At 41.0% G+C, this 22256-nt stretch overlaps 1 protein-coding gene across 3 annotated transcripts in view; it reads right to left on the bottom strand.

Moving 5' to 3' along the window:
- The window catches only part of ADAMTS14 (ADAM metallopeptidase with thrombospondin type 1 motif 14), a 308575-nt gene that overhangs the window by 246008 nt on the left and 40311 nt on the right, over positions 1–22256 (bottom strand). For all 3 annotated transcript variants that reach the window (XM_077454435.1, XM_077454434.1, XM_077454436.1), the window contains exons 3-4: positions 12752–12905; positions 102–298 (exon numbers count right to left, since the gene is read on the bottom strand). In XM_077454435.1, the coding sequence (XP_077310561.1) occupies positions 102–298; positions 12752–12905 (351 nt within the window). The remainder of the gene's footprint in view (positions 1–101; positions 299–12751; positions 12906–22256) is intronic.

Genomic DNA, 22256 nt, shown 5'->3' with positions numbered 1-22256 from the left:
CCGTTACTGGCTAGGGAGGCAGGTGATAAAACCAATCTTTGTTTGGGTATGTACATCACAATTAAACAGACAAATAACAAAACAAAAATTAAAAACCTCACTATGTTCATAAGGGTGAGGACGTAGTTTTGGACATGTTCCTTTCCATGGAAGCGTACAACAGAGTCATCCACCGCCAGCAACACCTCTATGTTATAGTCATCCTTTTTGGCATGACGTTTCTTCCGCTCACTTTCCCATATTCTGTCTTGCATCAAATCCACAGTAACAGGGAGAGCACCAACTTCACTCCTTGCAACTGAAAGAATAAGGCACAGCACATCATAAGTTCTTATTTCAGAGGAATGATATATTATAGAAATAATAATATCTAAAATTTGAGCTAAGCTTAGAAAAGAGCACTAGATTGCACTACCTACCAATTACCCGCAGCCTATGTACCATTATCAGTTGACACTACATAAAAATGAAGCATGAGAAATATAAGCGTGTAAGACCCTCACATACCAGATGTTGACAAAAGCAGTTCTAGTACCATCAAGCATTTTAGGTATCACAGGAGCTTCCTCAAGGTAGCATGGGTGCCTATCAATCTATACTCATCCCTAACACTACAACTTTGAGGAAGAGCACCGTGGGGTTAATTTTTGTTGTGTGACATTATGGGGGACACTAAAACTGGTTCATACAGAAGTGAAACGAACCGCTGCTCACAGGTGAGTAGAATAGACTGTGATTTTCATAGTATGCTGCGCTCGTTCACACAGAATCTGGTGCAACTCTGCATCGTAACCAATCTGCTTCTAACGTCAGGTCGTTCAATAAAGCTTTGACAATAAAACCTAGAAGCCGATTGGTTACTATGTATAGCTGCACCAGATTCTGAACGCTTTCGTTATAGAAAATCTCCCTCTATAAACCTACCTCCAAACCGAAATGTGAAAATTCCTCATCAAACCTAAACTAGTAGAATCATAACACAGCAGTTTGTATCATTAAATAAATGTTTTGTGCATTTTTTTTAAAAACATAGATATTTCAGGCTTTAATCCCTGTTTAGCCAAAGTTACCGATGAGCCCAAGTGTGGTTTTTGCTCTGGACTGCATCCTTAAAGAGGAGCTGCACCTAAAAAAAAAATATTAAAAGCCAGCAGCTACTAATATTGCAGCTGCTGACTTTTAATAAAATCACACTTACCTGTCCCAGGTTCCAGCGATGTCGGCGGCAGATGACGAGCGATCGCTCGTCTCGCTGCTGTCACCGCCGCCATCCTCTGTCAGGGAATCGGGAAGTGAAGCATGACGGCTTCACTGCCCGGTTCCCTACTGCGCATGCGCGAGTCGCGCTGCGCGTCTCTTATGGTCCTCCGCTGTGTCTCTGGGAACTGTGTGTTTCCCAGAACACAACGGGGGGGGGGGGGGGGGGCGTCTGTGGGGGTTCTGCGGCGGTCTGGCCGGAAGTGTGTGCAGTTACCTGGATTATCCAGGTAACTGCACCCCCCCCTCCCCCCTGAAAGGTGCCGATTGTGGCACCGGAGGGGGGGAGGGATCAGAATAGCGGAACTTCCCCTTTAGGGTGAAGAACCGCTTTACAGTGGTTGTAAACCAGTGATCCCAATTCCTGCCAGCCCCTGAGTAATAATAATATATAATACACTGTGGGGTTGATTTACTAAAGGCAAATACACTTTGCACTACAAGTGCACTTAGAAATGCAATTGATTTAGATCTGAGGGAAGAACTGAAATGAGGGGAAGCTCTGCTGATTTTATCATCCAATCATGTACATGCAAAAATTCTGTTTTTTTTTATTTTCCTTGCATGTCCCCCTCAGATCTACAGTGACTGCACTTCCAAGTGCATTTGCAGTGCACTTGTAGCGCAAAGTAGATTTGCCTTTAGTAAATAACCCCCATTGTGTGCGTTTCTTAAACAATTGGCAGGTATATACCTTTTTTCACATTGCTGATGTGCGGTCACATGACCCCCCGCAGCTCTCCTTCCTCAATTTAAGGACCACAGTGGGGGGCTGAGATATCTCTCTGACGTCAGCCTGGTGGTCACATGACCGCATATCATGTAAACAAAGGTATTTAGCTGCCAAACTTTCAAAAAACACACACACTCTGTAATATATCTTATTATTACAGAGAGGCTTGGCAGTAATTGGGATCACTAACTTTACTGCCGCACGGAATAGCAGCAAGAGGGGAGGAGCACTTTTTTTTTATCAGCTCACACAGTAGGAAGTGACAGAGAGAGAGGGAGGGAGAGAGAGGAGAGCAGCGTGATGACGGAGGCACATAAACTAATCAGGGTATCATGGATTAGCAGCCATGGCTACTGTGATCAGCACACTAACACACAGAAACACGCAGGATCAACCAGGTATATTACAACATAGAATGGAATAAATGACACAGCACAAGCACTATGCGGTTTAACATGCTTTAAAGAAACAGGATCTTATTTAATTTTTTAGGGTTACAACCTCTTGAAGCAGCTCTGTATGCACCAACACCAGTTTAAAACTGGAAGAATCTGTTTTGTGTGGAATGAGATTGTAAGTGAAAGGTCATTTAATGTATTTTTTAATTTGTACCCAATAATCCTTTAATATAGAAACCATTTAGAAATAAATGTGTTTCTGTACATCTGTAAAGTAGATTTTTTTGGATGGCTCTTTTTCATTGTGTACAAAATGTATCCAAAAAGAATACGCTTTTGTTTTAACCAACTTTCTATAGCAACATGCAAGAAAAGAAACTCATACTCCAGACTAGACAGATTTAAATGACCGTACGCTGAGTCAGTGGTTTACCTACTTGGCCCCTCAGACATGTCACACAGTATATACAGACAGCATTTTTTTCCTTCTTCCTAGAAATCATTTGTACAAGAGGGACTTTCTGGTTGGCATGTGAAGTCTTAGATAACCTAATTTGCACAGTAAGACGGATTAGACAGCTTTAATCTAATAGGCTAACATAGGCTATGCTAACAAGCCACTACCAACCTATTTTAGTGAATGGAATTAATCATTTGCAATTGCATCAGAAAATGAATGCACAATAAACTCTTTTTTGCTTTTAACTCCTCTAATTTTATTGTATCAAGACTACTAAATACCAAAAATAGCTTTTAGTTATTAAACATATTAAAGCAATGTGACCCAACCAGATTGTAGCTATTATTTTCTACTCCAGATACACATACAAGTTATAACTGGGCTGCCTGACATGATTTTGCACAGGCTTCAAGATCTTCTGAGTGTTAAAATGATCCTTCCAGGCAAATGGAAGGTTCTCCTGTCTGCCATCCTTGCCACCTAAACATTAACTAAAAAAAATAAAAATAAAATAAGATTTATGATTTTATAACAAAAAAAAAACTTACCTTGGCCCCAGCTTTCAATACTCCAGGAAGGCATGGATGATGTCACTGCGGCTCACTGCAACTTCCTGGGTACACAAAATCCCAAGAGAATTCACTTCTGCAATGAACTGGATACATTCTCGGGGATTTCAAATGCCAAGCTTTTTCAGAAGGCAGCAGTGAGACCCAGTGATGTCATCGGTGCTTCCTGGAATGGTCAGAATCCAAGACCGAGGTGTATACTTTTTAATACTTTTTTATTACCATTTTATTTATAAAATTTATTTGCAGCTATTTGTGATTGGATGGCAGGGTATTGGCTGAAAAGCAAGCCTTCTATTTCTTATGGAAGGTCCACTTTAAAGTAAAACTGTCAGCAATTATGAAATATTAAAGTGGTTGCAAGAGAACACAGAGATGAAACAAATCCTCCCTCATAAGTTGCACCTGTTTATCTGCCGTATTCTCTTCTCTACATCAGTTTAAAGTCCAGAATTTATAAAGTTTGTCTAAGCCATCAGAAAACAAGGGGTGGAGAGCTAAAATTTACGCACTGCAGTGCTTAGTGAGGAGAGTTATAAGAGCTGATTGGAGGGAAGGGACACACCCCTGTGACACAGCACACAGGAGCAGAGTTGAGATTGTTAATAACATGCTGTGTGCTGTGCCCTTTTTTCTGTTGGTGTCAGGAAAACTTGTCAGATATGACTCACGCAGATAGAAGAGAACAGCAGGCTGAAATGACACAGTGCTCTGGATTGAGACAGACATACAATATGTTCATTTGCTTTGTTTATATTTCATGTCTGAGGTTTACAACCACTTTAACCTCCCTGGCGGTGATCCCGAGTCTGGCTCGGGTTGGGATTTTACTATCATAAGCGGTAACCCCGAGCCAGACTCGGGATCGCATGGCTGGATATAGGGAGAGGTTACTTACCTTGTCCCCTGGATCCAGCGATGTCCTCCGCGCTGTGTGATCGAGCTGTCCTCCGCTCGATTCAGTGCCCGAATGCCGCCGAGCTCCGTTCCCTGCGATGTTACGGCGCACGGGAGCGGAGATCGGCACCAAATTCAAAAAAGTAAAAACATGCAAAACACCCACAGTACTGTAATCTTACAGGTTACAGTACTGTATAAAAAAATTTCACACCCCCTTTGTCCCCAGTGGTCTGTCCAGTGCCCTGCATGTAGTTTTATATTATAAATACTGTTTTTTCTGCCTGGAATTTGGAGATTGTCCATAGCAACCAGAAAGTCTCCCTTTATGTCAAAAGTGATTTTAGACCAACTAGAAAGCAATGATAATAAATTATAATCACTTGCAGAATTGAGCAATAGCGATTTGTGGGGAAATTCGTCATCAAACACTAAATCTAATGACAGCGACAATTCTGCAAATGAGCAAATTTCAGTGTTTTTGGATTTGATTACATTATTGAATAATTTTTATTATTATTTATTATATTATAAACTTTGTCATACCCGGGATGTCTGCTAGACTCTGGTTTGAACAGATTTAAGAGAGTTATTCCTAAGAATTACAGGACTACAATATAAAAACGCCAAATTTCCATGCAAAATAATTGTACAGCACCTAAAACCAGAACTAATCATACCGCCAGGGAGGTTAAGTGAAGAAGTCCTGCCTAACAAACGTCATAGATACTTGCTATTACTAATATTAGTCTCTTCTGTCTGTCTTTGAAATTAGTACTTTTTTTGTTAGTGACTTTGATTTAAAAGGTAATTCTTTTCAACCGCCATCCCCTATCCAAAGCAGGTGCCTCAGAGTCCCACCAATAGTAGTAGTACTCAATAAGAGATGTCAGGCCCATAGTGAAACACCTTTCAAGGAGTCACAGTAAGGAAATGTTCTGGCTAACCTTGTTAAAGTGTATATAAAGGCAAAACTTTTTCATTCGTTTTGAATAGAACAGAGAAGGTTGTTACTTTTTTATTGCTGTCTGTATCCCAGCTGTGGAAATTTAATCCTTTATTTGTTCTTTTTACCACTGCTACTGACACAGAAAATGAGGGGAAATTCGAAATGTCACCTGAACAAAAGGTGAAGGTGAATCTTTCAATGGGCTCATCTGTTCTATTAACAGCTGTCTAATAACCCTAAAGCCTAGTATACATGGGCCCAAAAAACAGTCAACATTTAGCCCGGGTGTATGGCAGCCAGTCCAACAGGCAAAAGTTTGTGACCGAAAAAGGTTTGTCAACCTGCCAATGGCTGAGAGTGTTGACCAGAGTGTTCTGGTGATGGGGGGGCACTCCCCCTGTCAGAACACAATAGGGGAAGTTGATGTACTAACAGCAGATTGTTAGTACAGTGGCTCTGACTTGAGCTGTCAGTTTTTTTTCGCTCAACCAGAAAAAAAACTAGTGGTGTGTACTAGGCTTAAGACTCTCAGCTAAATAACTCTATGGCACAGCCTTTCTCAATCAGGGTTCAGTTGAACCCTAGGGTTCCTCCAAAGGTTGCTAGAGGTTCCTTCAGATGTGAGCATTATCTGCCTCTCAGGTAATCCCTGACAACAATGATCTTTTAAGTATCTGTAAGGGGGGATTCTTCCCAATGGTCACAAGTGCAAGAACCAATGTACTGTGAGCTGTAGATATAGTAATTATTAGCATGGGTTCCCTGAGATTGGAAAATTATTTCAAGGGTTTCTTCATGCTAAAACAATTGAGAAAGGCTGCTCTATGTGCTTCAGTTTTTATCCACTTGGCTGCCTGTCACTAGTTTCCCAAATACTAAGATAATAAGGTTTAAATTATATTAATAAGTACTTCATGTAAATATCCTTCTTTTATTAATAAAAATTGCTTGATTCAAAAAAAAATCCATCTTTTAAATTAATATTAATGTGTCATGGAACTCAGACACTTGGCAGACTATGCATTTGGAATGACTAATAACCAAGCTACCCTGTGCTTAAAGTATGCCAATGTTAGATTGCTGTTCAGTACTTTTCCAATGGGCACAAACATATTTAGAAATAATGGCAATGGTTATCTGTAAATAATTTGATAAAGAACTACTTTAAAAGTAAAACTAAAATAAAATGATTTGGTGGGTATCCTCTTATTTTTATAGAGTATAGGCTGTCATTTATTTTACTCCCCTTCCCATCTTACCGCCCCTCTTGTTGCTTTTTGTGCCCTTGTATTCCAACTTAGGTATTATCACAGGATTAGATAATCGCAGTGGTGAGTGAAGGCAGGCCCACCAATAAGGGGGTACAGGCGGTCCGCCCGTAGCAGGCCCAGGTCCTGTAAAGTTAGCAGGGAGGCTGTAGATAAGGGATACCACCCTCCTGTTTAATATGGGTTTGTCTTCTATTGTCTCCTATTGCAATACACATCCTCCCAGCCTGCCTTCATAGAAGCTACCAAGCTGGTACTCCAAAGATCGGGACTAAGGCTGGGTTCACACTATTGCGATGCGGGAACGCCGCGAATCCGCGGCGTTTTCCCGCATCGCTCACCTCCCGCCGGCAGTTCACACTGCCCTATGCGGACGGCTGGGAGTGTCAATGATATGTTAATGACACCCCCAGATCCGTCGGCATATCGCAGTGCGATCTGCCGACTCGCACAGGAATCGGATCGCATGGTGTGAACCCCCATGCGATCCGATTCCGTTGCGGACCCAAAAAAGGGTCCTGTGCGAGTTTGCTGCGGGACAGCTGCGAGTTCAGCCATACTATCTGTATGGCTGAACTCGCAGTGCTACGGAGATCGGATGTGATTTGCTGTGCGAATCACATCCGGATCTCCCCCCGCAGCAGTGTGAACCCAGCCTTAGGAAGGAACTTCAACTATCCATTGCCCCCCCCCCCCCCCTTTTTGATATCAGTTATTGTAATGCCACCTGTGCAGTATAGGTGTCAGGTTACTGTCACCATGACAAAAGGATAGGAATTTGGGTAGCATTACAACAATCGTTATTAGGCTAGATTTACATTAGCTGATACCCTGATAAGCAATCTGCAGTGGGCCACTAAGAATCCACTATCAGGCATTCAGGAGGTGATCTTGCCACTTTATCAATGTCTGTGTGTTCTTGTTCATGACAGTTTATGATGGGGATGGTTGCAAGCCAAGCGTTTGGTTCATGGTTGCGGTGCAGCTTTATTGAGTTTAGTGGTTGAGTCTGACAGGTGATCCCAGCTGTCAACTCCACATGCTGCATTAAGTTTGGTGCAATGTGTGAACAACTTCCTTCAGGTGTATTTTAGACTTTAGGTGGGAGGCCAGGGGTGGTAAAACTTGCAGCTCAGCCACTTGTTTTTATTGTCCCCTGGCTGCCTATGTGAAAGAGGCCTTAAAGGTAGCAAAATGATCTGTCTGGAAGCCAGTGGTAGCTGGTGCTATATATTTGGAAGGATGGCCAACAAGACACCAGTTGGCAAACACCCCCCAGTCTGTCAGTCACTCGATCGTCCATCCTCCCCACCAGCTCCACACTTAACCTATCTAGCAGCTTCGGCTCCTTCCTGCGTCTCCTTCTCTTCAGCGGCAGCTTCCTACTCGGTGGCTTCACCCTGCATCTCCAGCTTCATGGCGGCTTTGTCCTTGGCGGCTTTCCTCAGCAGCCAATCGGATCGCTTCTCTTCTCAGCCAATCGGGTCTTAAGATCCATTTCCTGATTGGCCGGGAGGAGAATCCTGAAGAAAATAGCGAATATTAATTTGCTATTGTCACACAACTGGGTGAGTCCACCCTTTTCTGAAGCCAGTTAGAGCCTCAGGCTCTAATCATGTGCTTCAAAAAAAAAAAAAAAAACATTAAAATCCATGCGTGCAGTGCCCTGCATGTAGTTTAGGGGATGGGAGCATGGATTAGGAGGGCGGCTGATGGAAGTACTGACCTCTTAAAGACCAGTAGATGACTGTATATTTTGTGCTTTGTTCACTCCTGACCCATGCACTCTTTACATTATTTATAATTAGGGATGAGTCGAACACCCCCCGATTCAGTTCGCCCCAGAACTTGCGAACAGACAAAAAATGTGTGCGAACATGCCAACACCGTTAAAGTCTATGGGACACAAACGTGACAACTAAATCATGCTAATTTTAAAGGCTTATATGCAAGTTATTGCCATAAAAAATGTTTGGGGACCTGGGTCCTGCCCCAAGGGACACATATCAATGCAAAAAAAGTTTTTAAAACAGACGCATTTTTCAGGAGTAATGATTTTAAGAATGCTTAAAGTTAAACAATAAGAATTAAATATTCCTTTAAATATCATGCCTGGGGTGTCCCCTTAGTCTGCCTGTAAAGTAGCAAATTTTTCCTGTGTTTAGAACAGTACCGCAGCAAAATGACATTTCTAAAGGAAAAAATGTCATTTAAAATTGCTCATGACTGTAATGTCAGATCCCAGCAACAAACATAAAAAAAAATCGGGTCTGGTATGGATATTAAGGGGAATGCCACGCCAATTTTTTTTTTTTTTAATGGCATGGGGTCCCCCCCAAAATCCATACCAGACCCAAAGGGCCTGTATGGATGGGGGAACTCATGACATTTTTTTCTTAATTCTGTCATAGGGCTCCCCTTAACCACTTGGTTATATTGTACACTTAACCACTATTATATATTGTACACTGCACTATATACCCTACACTGTATTATATATACTACACTGACTGCACTGTATACTCTGAACTGCAGTATATATACACTATACGGACTGTACTATATACTCTGCTGAAAAATTGGGCCTTAGGCATTTGTGGTGGCAGAACACAGTAACCCCTCACAGTTATTCTTGTTGGGCGCAGGAATGGGCCTGCTGTTAAATATTATTTAAAAAATTTTAATTGCATGCCCCGTTTAAACAGGGGCAGAAACATTGAGCCTTAGGTGTTGGTGGTGCCAGGAACCCCTCACAGGTACTCTTGTTGGGCATAGGAACGGGCCCTGCTGTTAAATATAATTTTAGAAAGGGCAAAAAAATTGGGGCTTGGGTGGTGGTGCTGCAACACTGTAACAGCTCACAGTTACTATTGTTGGGTGCAGGAAGGGGCCCTGCTGTTTAATACAAGAAATTAAAGATAAAAAAATGAGACTTTGGTATCACTTTAAGTTATATTTAAACAAAGACCTTCATTATTTAAAGTTTTCATAAGTCTTATACATTTTGTGATCTCAAGGGTGAGCTTGCTATTCTGGGATTTCTAGTATCAATTAGATATTTGTCTAAAGTATTAAGTTGTTATTACTAAAGTGTTACCTAACCCACAACAGTAAAAAGTTGGTATATGCAGTAAATCATGCTTGTTATACTCACTCTGGAACCTAAGGCTGCATTCACACCTCAGAGTAGCGTTTTTGAGCGTTTTTACTGGCGTTTTGTAGCGCGTATTTGTGCGCGCTTGCATACAGCGTTTTGCGGCGTTTTTTAACTTCGGCGGTTTTTTTCAGCCAATAGAAAAAATATTCATCTCTTTTTTTCATCTGCTTCCTTTTCTGCTTCTGCTTTTCATCTGTCATTTCCTTATATAAATTATGTAAATTATATTTTCTCTTGAGCAGATACAGCGACAAAACGCCCATAGAAACGCTCGTTGTCACGCTAAACCCTTGAATCAAGCGTTTCCATTAGTTTCTATGGGAATAAAAACGCCCAAATCAGCCCGATTCGCGCGACAAAAAAGGGTCCAGAACTTGTTTGAGTTTCAGGCGTAGGGCTTCAGGCGACTTGGAGTGGAGATGTGAACCATCTCCATTGAGAATAATGGATTTTTTTCCCCTCCAGCGTTTTGTAGCTTCAGGCTTCAAGCTACAAAACGCTCAGGTGTGAATGGGGTCTTAAGGCTTAATCCTCTGAATTGTGTAAAAAGACAGTTTGATCATGTATGCACAGCTCCTCCCCTCCCTACACTGTCCACCTGGACAAGTCTGGATAAGACAGAGCCTTGGGAGTTAAGCGACACATGCTTAGTTTGGTGTGCATTGCTAAATAGGGTTTTTTTTTCTTGGGAGGATGCATGTGATCAGCACAGGGCAAATCAGTACTGTCCAGACATGTCCAGACAGAGGGCCATGAGCCCTGGATTCTCATAGGACAGCTCAGTGCAGTATGAAAACGACTTCTATAAGTTTCATCAGAAACCGATAGAAATCACAAGACTGCTATTTACTGCTGATGAGTAAAGGTATTTAGCAGTTTATATTTAGTAAAATAATTGCATTTCCATGTTCTGTGTACTGTGGGAGACCAGATATAGTGAATGCAGTGTCCTGACGTTAGTAATACCTTAACCAGTTCCCGACCAGCGCACGCTAATGTACGTCGGCAGAATGGCACGGGCAGGCATATTGGCGTACAGGTACGTCCAATCTTTAATGCCGCCCTGCCGGCTGCTGGCGGCGCGCTCGCATGCTGGTCGGGACCCCGTGAGTCCAGTCACGGGTCCTGCGGACTTGATCGCCGCGGGCATACCCGTGATCGTCGGCTGAACGGAGAGATGCCATTGTAAACAGCATCTCCCCGTTCTGCCTAGCAACTAGGGACGCTGATCTCTGCTCCATGTGATTGGAGCAGAGATCAGTGTTCACTAAATGAAAGCCCAGCCCCCAACAGTTAGTAACACACCCCTAGGAACACTTAACCCATACACTGTCACCCACTGGTTAACCCCTTCACTGCCAGTGTCATTTACACAGGAATCACTGCATTTATATAGCAGTGATTGCTGTATAAATGACAATGGTCCCAAAAATGTGTCAAAAATGTCCGATGTGCCCGCCATAATGTCGCAGTCACAATAAAAATCGCTGAACGCGGCCATTACTAGTAAAAAAAAATTATTAATAAAAATGCCATAAAACTATCCCCTATTTTGTAAACGCTATAACTTTTGCGCAAACCAATCAATAATCGCTTATTGCAATTTTTTTTTACCAAAAATATGTAGAAGAATACGTATCGGCCTAAACTGGGGGAAAACATTTTTTTTATATATTTTTGGGGGATATTTATTATACCAAAAAGTAAAAAATAATGTGTTTTTTTTTTAAATTGTCGCTCTATTTTTGTTTATAACGTAAAAAATAAAAAACGCAGGGGTGATCAAATACCACCAAAAGAAAGCTCTATTTGTGGGACAAAAAGACATCAATTTTGTTTGGGAGCCATGTCGCATGACCGCGCCTTTGTCAGTTAAAGTGACGCATTGCTGAATCGCAAAAAGTGGTCTGGTCTTTGGCCAGCAAAATGGTCCGGGACTGAAGTGGTTAAACCGGGTATACAAACAGTTTGTGCACTTTACAATATGAAGGGAGACAGTACAGTTACAATACAAATCAAGATAAGATGGTTAGAAAGCCTCTTCATGTGAGAGTTTTCAATCTAAAATGGAGGAGCAAGTGGGACAATAGATAATAACTATGTGAGGAAGAGTTGATGAAGACAGAAAAGGCAAGATAGGCTTCCCTGTAGAGATGAATTTTCAAGAATTGTATATAGGTGGACAGAGTAGAAGACAGCTGGGGTAGGGAGTTCCAGAAGATGAGAGAGGGTCTGGAGAAGTCAAAAAAGCAAGCATGGGAGAAGGTGACATAGAAGCTAAATTCCAGGAGGTATTGGGAAGAGCGAAGATGACAATTTGGGTGATATTTTGAGATGAAATTACAGAATACATACAGTATACCGAGAGTTATAGGATCTCATAATGCATTTGTGGGCTCACTTAATAATCAAATTTACCAGCTGTATGTGCCTGTTTAAGTCAAATTTTAATAAACTGGCCAACTCTTTCTTTGGAGAGCATGGAAATATGCAGCAGAGAAACTTAAAACCCTCCTCCTTTGCATATTCTGGTTAATAACCTGCTTTTGTCTCTAAATAAAAACTGTACCAAGGCATGTGAACAAAACACAAACATATGCATATTTATATAATATATGCATGTGCTTTGTGGTCGAGTTGTGCATGTATGTCTATAGACTATATAATGCCTAGCTTCAGAATGGTTACATGCGTGCTTACGACTAATGATGAGAATGACTGGCAGCTGGGCTTGTTGGAAGATTAATTTGAGACCGGAGCATACAGCAGTATTTGAAAAAAACACATTGTATGCTGTAATTTTGCGAAAATATTTTGGAAAACACAATCCGGTAGAGTGGTAACACATGAGTTCTGTCTACAAAAGCCATGCTATTTCAACAGTAGAAGACATTCGGTTAAAGGTGTAATATAAATAGCTCACTAAAATATTGTATTCATTTCAAACATAATTGTTTTCAGCTTCTAGAAAATTGCACATCAACAACTGGATATATGACAAATGACATAAATATAGTCCTGTCTGAAAAAAGAAACCCACCACATGTTTCACATTTAAGGTACCTTCATTATGCATCTCCCCTTGGGTTCCAGTTTTGTCTTGCAATGCTGATCTCCTGTAGACCACATGTGCACGGCCATTCTCCTCATCATTCTGCCGTCCTCGCTCTAAAGGCTCAATAAAGAACTCACTACTGTCTGTCCTAATCAATCCAGCCTGAAACAAATGCATTGTGGATGATTACTTTTGCAAAGACACTGTTAATCAACATACATTATATTGGTAAAATTATCATTTATCTGTCTATATGGACATTAAGAGATTATTTTCAAAATTTCAATGCAAAAAAAAAAACACAGGTTGAGCTCAGCATTATTACAGAGTCTACCCCACATAGTTGTTAAAACATTACAATATCTTGGCTTGAGTGCTGAAATATGACGTTACAAAGCTAAGCACAATACTGTGTAAAATTAATACTGTTTTTGAAAAACAGTGTAACACAATTAGGGATATAGTGGCAGAAATCTGTAGTCAAGTGTTTCCTTCATATAATTGCAAATAAAAAATCTAAAACACTCATTCAAATTGTAGAAATGTTAAATATATGACAGCATATTGATCAAAAGTAAATGCTATAAGTAAAACCAGAAATTGAAAAATCCCTCCATTTGTCCTCTTTCAGATCATTACTCTAGTTAAATAGTTATTTGCAGACTTTAAATGGCAAATCTACTGTATGCAACCTTGTTCAGCTTTTCGCAGCGCAATACACTATTCCTTTTAACAAAAAAAGAAAAAGCTAAGCAAAAGCAAGCACTCCAGCAGTTAGGCTCGGAGTAAAAATAAGAAGGCAAATAGACTGAGGGCTGACATGACAGGGTTTAAAGGGGCTTGGGGTATAGATAAGGTGGGGGGAGTTTTGCTTTTTAAAAAGTAGTCAGGAGAAAAAGTTTATTTGATTGGGTCAGGGATTGGTGGAGCTGTGGGGGCTTTGTCTGGTAGCTGGGTTGGGGGGTTTTCAATTGGAGGTCAGCCGAGTGGGGAAAACATCCCACCCTCCCGCCCTGCATTTGTTGATATATCGGTGTAGGAAATGTTGTTTGGTATGGGTCGCTTTGTCCTACGCAGGTGCTGTCTTTGTTTAACGCCTAATAGGAACTTGGGGCTCCATTCGTTTATGCACTGTGTGCTTATTTTATTATGTTATTTATCAGTTATATGTTGTTTATATTTGTTTAATAAAAGGCTGCTATGGCCATTAACTCCAATCTGTTGCTGTGTGGGTATTATATTGGAGGGGGAGAGGTCATGGTTAGAGCAGTTTAGGACAAGACATATTTAATACCCTAGTCATGTAGCATTATATGTACAGGCAGATCAAGTCATTTTATAATACAGATTCAGTTAAGAATCTTTTCAACACCTATGGTCTGGCACATTTAAATAGAAGCCAGAGCTTTTGTTGCATTACATTTTTTTGGCATGATAGTTGTTAAATAAGGCATGAAGCAATAGTACATTTTTGCTGGAAAGAGACAATAATCCTCAATTGATTGGAAAATGGCTTTGCATTACAATTAACAACTTGTTACCACTTGTTTCTTAATCTCTATTCTACACTACCCAGTTATCACTTAGGATGTTTGGCCAGGACATGCTTGAAGAAAACCTCTGTTAATATTACTGCCAGTAGTCTAGCAGCTGAATAAAATAGTACCCCAACAGCACATCATGATTGCTCTGGACAACAGCCCTCTACAGCAACCAATCTTAACCTTTTTAACATGGAGGACTCTTAAAATAACCTATTTGTCTCAGAGAACACCTGCTAAGAGTTTCTATAGCTACAGCTCATGGTACATTAGAGTGGTGGTCAGAGGGAAGAATGCTCCTTACATGTGTGATCAGTGGGAAGACTACCCTCTTACAGATAACTAATAAGATCATTGGCTTCAACGATTACTTATCTGAGAAGCAGAAATTGCTCCTTGCTCCCCAGCAACACCGGGAGGAACCTCAGGGTTCCATTGAACCGTGATTGAGAGTGGCTGTTCTACAGCTATGCCCCAATAGTGAACTCTATCGGAATAATATTTTCATAACTAAAACCCCAAGATATCAGGGTTCCACAGTAATTTAGCCAACAAAATGAAACTGTGCAGGTGCTTGGAGATGTCTGCTACTGTGTCCACTGGCAGGTACACATTAATGAACAATTGACATATAAAGGATGTTGCCTGATGTAACCAATTTCAGGCAACAACCACCATACCTATCATTCATGACCAGTCATTCACTTTGAAACCAGGGATTAGGGGAGTTGGATTTTATTTTAAGCACAAGACTAAAACTGGCAATACATGGATTGAAATTCGGTTCAGCAGAGACTTTTGTACACAACCAGCCTGTTGGGTTTTTCCAAAATGTTTAGTGCCGCTTGTTATAGCCAGCAAAAGTAATTATTGTGTTCTGTTGGCAGGGAAGGCTCCCCTCGCTATTTGCCTTCATAATACAATAGCGCCTCAGGAGGGATTTCCCCATCAACATTGACTGTGTTGGTGGGGTAATCAAGTAATTTTCTTTCCTTCTACCCATAGTCTAAGGAAAGAAAATTGACTAATCTAAATTAAAAAGTCAGCAGCTACAAATACATGTAGCTCCTGACGTTTAATATAATAGCACTTTCCTGTTCAGGGATCCAGCGATGTCGGCTCCGGGCATCTTAGGTAAGGGAAACCGGCATTGAATCCTTCAGGCTTAACAGCCAGTTTCCTACTGCACATGTGCGAGTCATACTGTGCAGGGAGTGGGTTCCTGTCAAAACCAGGTAACCTCTTCCCCTCCCCCCCCGAAAAAAGTGGCAAATGTGTCAGTGGAGGGGGGTGCAAACAAGCAGAGCTCATTTTTTTTGGTGGTGTGGAGCTCAACTTCAAGGCTGCTATTAAATGACTATTTTTTTTTTAACAGATTCTTCCAACCACACAAGAGAGGTGGTTGCTGGAATCCTCCCTACTATGCCATTGTATTCTGACAGCAGGACTCCTTTGCTGGCAGAATACACTGATGAGCAGCTGATGGCTGGCAAAAAGTTTTCCAGCATTCCTTGTTGGATCAACTTCTTTTGATTGGGAATAGCCATACATGGATAACAATTTGACTTGCTCTGCGGGGATCTATCTATAGCCAGCATCACCTAGAGATCTGAAGTGACCCACCACAAGCCATCACACGTTATTATGCAAGGTGAATTGGGGTGGCATTAGGGATGAATAGCGCAATAGTGTACCACAAGAAAAACATGCAAACAAACAAATGCATTAAAGATTACCCAAAACTACACAGTTTTCTAAACTATTAACTGAGGAGGAACTAAAAGCTGAATACTTACCTGTCCAACATTCCTTCGCCGGCATCTTTTTAGTGTGTCCTGGTCTTCTGGCCTCTTTATTGGCAGTGAGGAATGACGTCACTCCTGGGCATGCGCAGAAACTAGTCATACTGACTCTTAGCCCTTGTACACACGATTGGGTATTCCGACAACAAAATCCGTCAGATTTTGTCCGACGGATTTCATCTGAAACTGGTGTTGCATACCCACGGCCGGACAAAGTTGTCGGAAAATCCGATCGTTCGTAACGTGATGACGTTATTTCGTTACGACGGGACTACGTTCAGGCTAGTAGCCAATAGCTTTGGTCTAGGAATTTGACCTGAGCATGCGTGGCACTTTGTCCAATTGGAATTCTCTACAAATGATCGGACAAAGTCCGATCGGATCATGTTGTCGGAAAATTTTATAGCCCAGCTCTAAAACATTGTCGGTTGGATATTCCGACGGAAACAGTCCGATGTAGCCCACACATGGTCGGATTATCCAACAACACGGTCCGATCGGACATTTTCCGTTAGAATGTCCGACCGCGTGTACAAGGGCTTAGAGATCAGTCCAGCACTGTAAGCTGAGCTACGCATGTGCAGAACGGTTTACAGTGCCGATGAAGATAGCGAGCAGTCAGCAGGCAGGTTGGGGCATTTCAAAGAGACATGTCTGTTCTACAATTAAAGCCTGCCTGCTCGCTGTTTTGTACAGTGAAACTTCAGTTCCACGTTAAAGAATATTTAAACGCATGAACAAAAATGTACTTTATTGCAGCATGTCATTTACTAGATGTGATGGCTGCATTTGTGTTCTTTATTTAGTCTTTTTTTCTACTAGATTTTCACCTGGTGAGCCAATCAGTAACATATATCCTGTCCTAGGGTGATAATGTTTACTCAACATACTGTATCTAGGAGCAGTATTGTCACCCTATGGATGGAACACAGAATATCACATGGGGTAGATGTTTTGTATTCCAAAGAGAGAACTGGGAGCAATGCTAATTATTAACAATCAGTAAATAACACAGGACGTTATCATCTCATTAGATTTCTGTCAGGTATTTTTTTTTTTACTTATCAAACAGATGTTATTGCTGCCTGTGTCTCAGCTAGGGAGATTTACATGTCCGGAGGACTATTGTCATTGGGACTGAAATTAAGGAAACTCAAATATGTTCAGTTGTTCACAGAACAGAAATAAAGGGTAAATCTGATGGAGACACAGGCTGCATGTGACCCACATGAGGGGCAACAGTGATCTAGTGTACATGAGTCAGGGGTATGTATTGTACAGCCGAGCATACGGTGTGCACTTGTCAGGTGTTAAGCTGGCCATACACTGACAGAGGTTTTAACACACGCCAACTGTATCCAAAACCAAAAGAAAAAGTTCTGGATAATACATACAATTTAACCTAGACTTATCGACCCTTACAAAATCAGCACAAAAAAGTATGTGCCTAGGTATCAAAGACTTTGATTAGACATGTACAGTAGGAGAGGAATTTAGATGTTTATCGCTCACAAAGTTTCAGTTTTGATTAGAATTAGACAGACCTCAGAGATTCCACTTTTCAAAACCAAACCAAAAATGTCAGCTCACAAATTCTATAATCTCAGGTTCACTTTAGTACAGAGGTTTCATTCATTTTTAGGGGTTAAGATTATAGGTTAAGTTCAGGTTAAGTGTTTTTTGGGGTTAGGTTTAGGTTAGGTTAAGGATCATTGGTAAATATTACTTTTTGGCATGCTGGTATTCATAAGAGCATGTTTGCAATATAAAAACAACAACATTAAAAGTGGAAAAATGAAGCATGTGCACTAATATTATCAATAAAATTCTCTGAATCCTGCAATGTCAACTTGTCTCACACACCATGATAATAAGGCACCTGTAAAAAGCTTATATTTGGCACATTACAAAGAAATATAAACTCCTTGAAGCACAAAATGCACTCTTACATCACACATTCACTACTTTCAGATGGTGTGCATTAAAATTTGCCTGAAGTAAAATAGCTGTGTTTAGCTAAAAACAGAATGCATCCAAGGCTTGCTCTGCATTTAGTATTTAGGCTTTCTTTTGCATGCTGTAAAACAAGCATCTGTCTGAGATGTTTCTTCTAGAACCATTTGGAAGGACCGTGTGTATTTCTGACTGTATTGGTTTAACAAGTTGATTGATTCAAAGAGTGATGTGCAAAGTACAATAACTGGAAGTAAATAAATAGAAACCATCTCTCACTGACCACTCAGGTTGGACATTATCCCTGCTGTGGGCTACAGTATTATTGGCCATTATTACAACTTTGCTGCTTTAATGAATAGTAATCTGCCCACATTTGATTCGTCAAGGGTTGGTGAATCTTGTTCAAAGTTCGTCAAACACAAACATAGAGGTAAACCACTTTGAAGTTGACCAGGGCAATCTTGGTGTTCATTCTGGACATGTTTAGGGTAAAAATTAAAACTACTGTCATAGAAGGCATGGTAAACTGGGCACATGTACCAATGTAAACTGGGGACATGTACCAACACAGGCATTTAACAAAAAAATACAGTACAGTGGAGAAGGGGGTTGAGTATGAAGTGTCAAAGGGAACAATAAAAAAACACAAATCCCTTTAACATGCTTGGGGATGCCTTAAAGCTGTACAGAACATTTCAAGATCACCCTAAGGCCGCATACACACGCGGGGACTGTTCGCTCAACTTTGTCCGCTGAACAGTGTTTCGGCGGACAGTCCGCTCGTGTGTGGGCTTCAGCGGACAGTTTCAGCGGACAGTCTGACGAACAAAGTTTTTCGGAAATTCCGTAAAACTGTCCGCTGAAACTTGGTTTGAGCGGACAGTCCGCCCGTGTGTAGGCTTGTTCGTCAAACTAAGTCTCGCGCATGCTCAGAAAGAATTTACACGCCGAAGGTTGCATTGCAGTGTATAGGACGTCGTTTTCTAGTCCCGTCGTACGTGCCGTTCACGTCATCGCGCACGGTTTCAGCGGACTGTTCGTTCGTCGTGTGTGGCCAAGTCCGTCCATGCTAATTTTGAGCGGACTGTCCGCTGAAACTGTTTGACGAACAAAGTTGAGCGAACAGTCCCCGCGTGTGTACGCGGCCTAAGGGATAGCTTATACTGGCATTGTATGTTTAGCTATGCAATTGATTTTTTTTTCTTTTACTAGCTTGAATTACATACAACAGCAACACCCCAATCTGATTAATCTGAGTTTGAAAAAAAAGATCCTTTTCAATTAGTTTTAGCAGCGGCACATACTTTTTAATCAATTGGTAATAGACCAGCTTTGTCTGGCAAAGAGAAATTGGCCAGTAATTCACCACGACTGTTTCTATTCTCACTGATGGAAAGCTGTCTGCCACTGGCCAATTTATATCAAGCTCCCATTAAGGCCCCTTTCACACATGCGAACCGTATGTCCGTATTTCATCCATCCGTTTGCGGATGAAATACGGACATACATGCATTCCTATGGGATAGCGGGTGTCTGCGGATGAACATCTGCAGACACCTGATATCGTCCGCCTCTGCAATTGTCCGATTCTGCAGACGGAGGAAAATCATATTTTTCTTTCCGTTTGCAGAGCAGATCGGATGAACATGAACAGAGACTGCAGATGATATAGCAATGTAAACTTGGCTAAAAGGAGGGCAAATTTAATGAGGAAGAACTGGCCAAAATGTGAAAACTAGAGAAAAAGGGTACATGCAGGTGTTTTACTATAAGTAATAAAAGACTGCAAATCGTATATTGGTGTAAAATTGTTCAGCATCAGGACAATTTTAAATAGCAATGCTAAGCCCACATTTACTAGAGACAAAGCACACAGGCAGAGGTTTACTTCAAGAATTAATATACTATAAAGTATGTTAGCAGTGTAAAATTGGCCAGCATCAGGATAACAAACACAAAGGTATCAAAGACTAGGAGTACAGGCTGATGTTTTATTACAAGAATTAGGAGACAGCAGATTATATAGTAGTGTAAAATTGTCCAGTAGCAGGACAATTTTATTGAGCAAGGTTAAAGTGTTTGTTAACCTAAAAGAAAAAAGAAAAAAGGAACCCACTCTTTTAAACCCAGATGATTTCAGAGACATCTGTGCAGTTTCCTGCATAGATGTCTATTGAAATCGCGAAAAGTAATACAGAAACTACTTTTGGGAATCGATGCGGAGCCACAAAATTGTCATCGCAGCAATTCGGACTAATCCATTGCAGGCAATAGACACCGATTTGGCATGTCAAATCACATGCCAAATCGCATCAATGTAAACCAGGGCTCAAGCCTTTTATACAGCACAGTGCTTGTGCTGTGTAATTTGCCCCCCCATAACACTTGAAATTCCTGTACACTGACCACGATAATCATGGCTGCTGAGCCCTGACATCATGGTCAGTTTACGTGCCTCCATCATCCTTTATCTGCAGCCCTGCTCTCTCCCCCTCCCTTCCTGCCTGTCAGCTCTGTATGTGTGTGAGAGCCACCCCTCCCCTCTCCTCCTGCCGCTATTAGTAAGCATCAAAACTTTAAAAAACTCTTGTACCCAGGTATAACACCCAGTGTATGTTTATATCAAAAACAAAGCTTCTAAATAACATTTTTGCAGATCTCTTCAGAGCAGCCACTCTCTGACCCATCTAAGGGCTACAGCGGGAGGAGCTGAGTGGCCAGCACAGCGGTCACGCTGACGTCAGCGAGAGACCTCGGCTCCTCCCGCTGAAGCCTATGGATCAAAGAGTGGCCAGGAGTCACGTGACAGGCCTGAAGAGATCTGCAGAAAAGGTATATAGAAGCTTTGTTCGCCACATACACTTACACAGCAATGAAGCGCAATGCAAGTGCATTTGGAAGTGCAGTTGCTGTAGATCTGAGGGGGACATGCAAGGAAAATAAAATACAGCATTTTTGCTTTACCTGATTGGATGATAAAATCAGCAGAGCTGACCCCTCATTTCAGATCTTCTCCTCAGATCAAAAGCGACTGCACTTCCAAGTACACTTGTAGTGCAAAGTGAATTTGCCTTTAGTAAATCAACCCCTATGGTTACTCTGTCCTGACCCACCTGAAAATAAGACCTGCGCGAACTTTAGAGCTTATTTTGGGGGTAGGGCTTATATCACAGCCATCACCAACAATCACGATAGGTCTTATTTTTGGGGAAACAGGATAGGTCAAATGTCATGCAGAATACTGTTATTTAAAATGATCCTAGGAAAATCTGTACATACATTTGCCTGGGACTGTGAATCTTGACTCTGCAGGATTCACTTTGAACCCATGGTAGCAGCGTATATGAATTTCATCCATATTAGTGAAAGTGCACTGAAAGCAACAGCTTTAGCACCTATATAAAACCTTTTTGAAACAAACAGCATTTTTTTTAAATTAAAAAATACTTTTGCTGGGCTTATAGATATATACAAGTGGTCTTTACATTTTTTTTATATTTAATAGAGTTTACAAAAGGTGCGGAAACTTTTTGAAGAAAACTCATACTAAATGTCAGATTAGTTAAATGTGTTAAGTTAAAAACATGAAATAATTCCATCCACAAGGAGGATGTAGAGAAAGAGAAGATGACCCTGGCACACTAGACCTACAGAACATCTTATTACCTTTCTCAGTAGTCAACTTAAATTCAATTTTTTTGCTGGTATCCTGATATGGAGAGACAAGGCACGAACACATTTACAATTGTGCAAATATTGTGCTTTGATGTTGTCCATCATATTGAGTAGGTTCAGGCTATCACATGCTACAGTATATGTCAGATATTATTTTTGTATATTCACCTCTCTCTGAGATAATTAATTCTACATCACCAATTAAGACCCTACTACTACCATGGCATATACACCAATGTATTAAGCTTCGTATTACTCCTGAAGAAGTGTAGACGTGGCCATGTAAGGTGACATAAAAACAGGGCTCTTCGTAGGTTTGGAATGTTCTCAGATGAAAAAGCACAAATGTCTAACTTTAGGTCTTAGGTAAGCTATTCTTGCTTCATAGTGTCATGAGGCTCACGTGAGAGTGATTATACTTCATAGTCCAATGACTTGACCACATTCAACTTCTAAGTAATCAGATGTTCTATCCTCTCCTATAAATAATACAATAGATCTTTTTTTCCTTTCCAATTGTTACCAGTTTTCTTCATATG

Source organism: Lithobates pipiens, unplaced genomic scaffold (genome assembly GCF_037356315.1).
Source record: "Lithobates pipiens isolate NorthernLeopardFrog02 unplaced genomic scaffold, aLitPip1_a1.2 Scaffold_25, whole genome shotgun sequence".
Lineage (NCBI taxonomy): Eukaryota > Metazoa > Chordata > Amphibia > Anura > Ranidae > Lithobates > Lithobates pipiens.
Note: the sequence above shows the minus strand (reverse complement) of the source record. Positions and strands in the feature narration are given on the sequence as shown.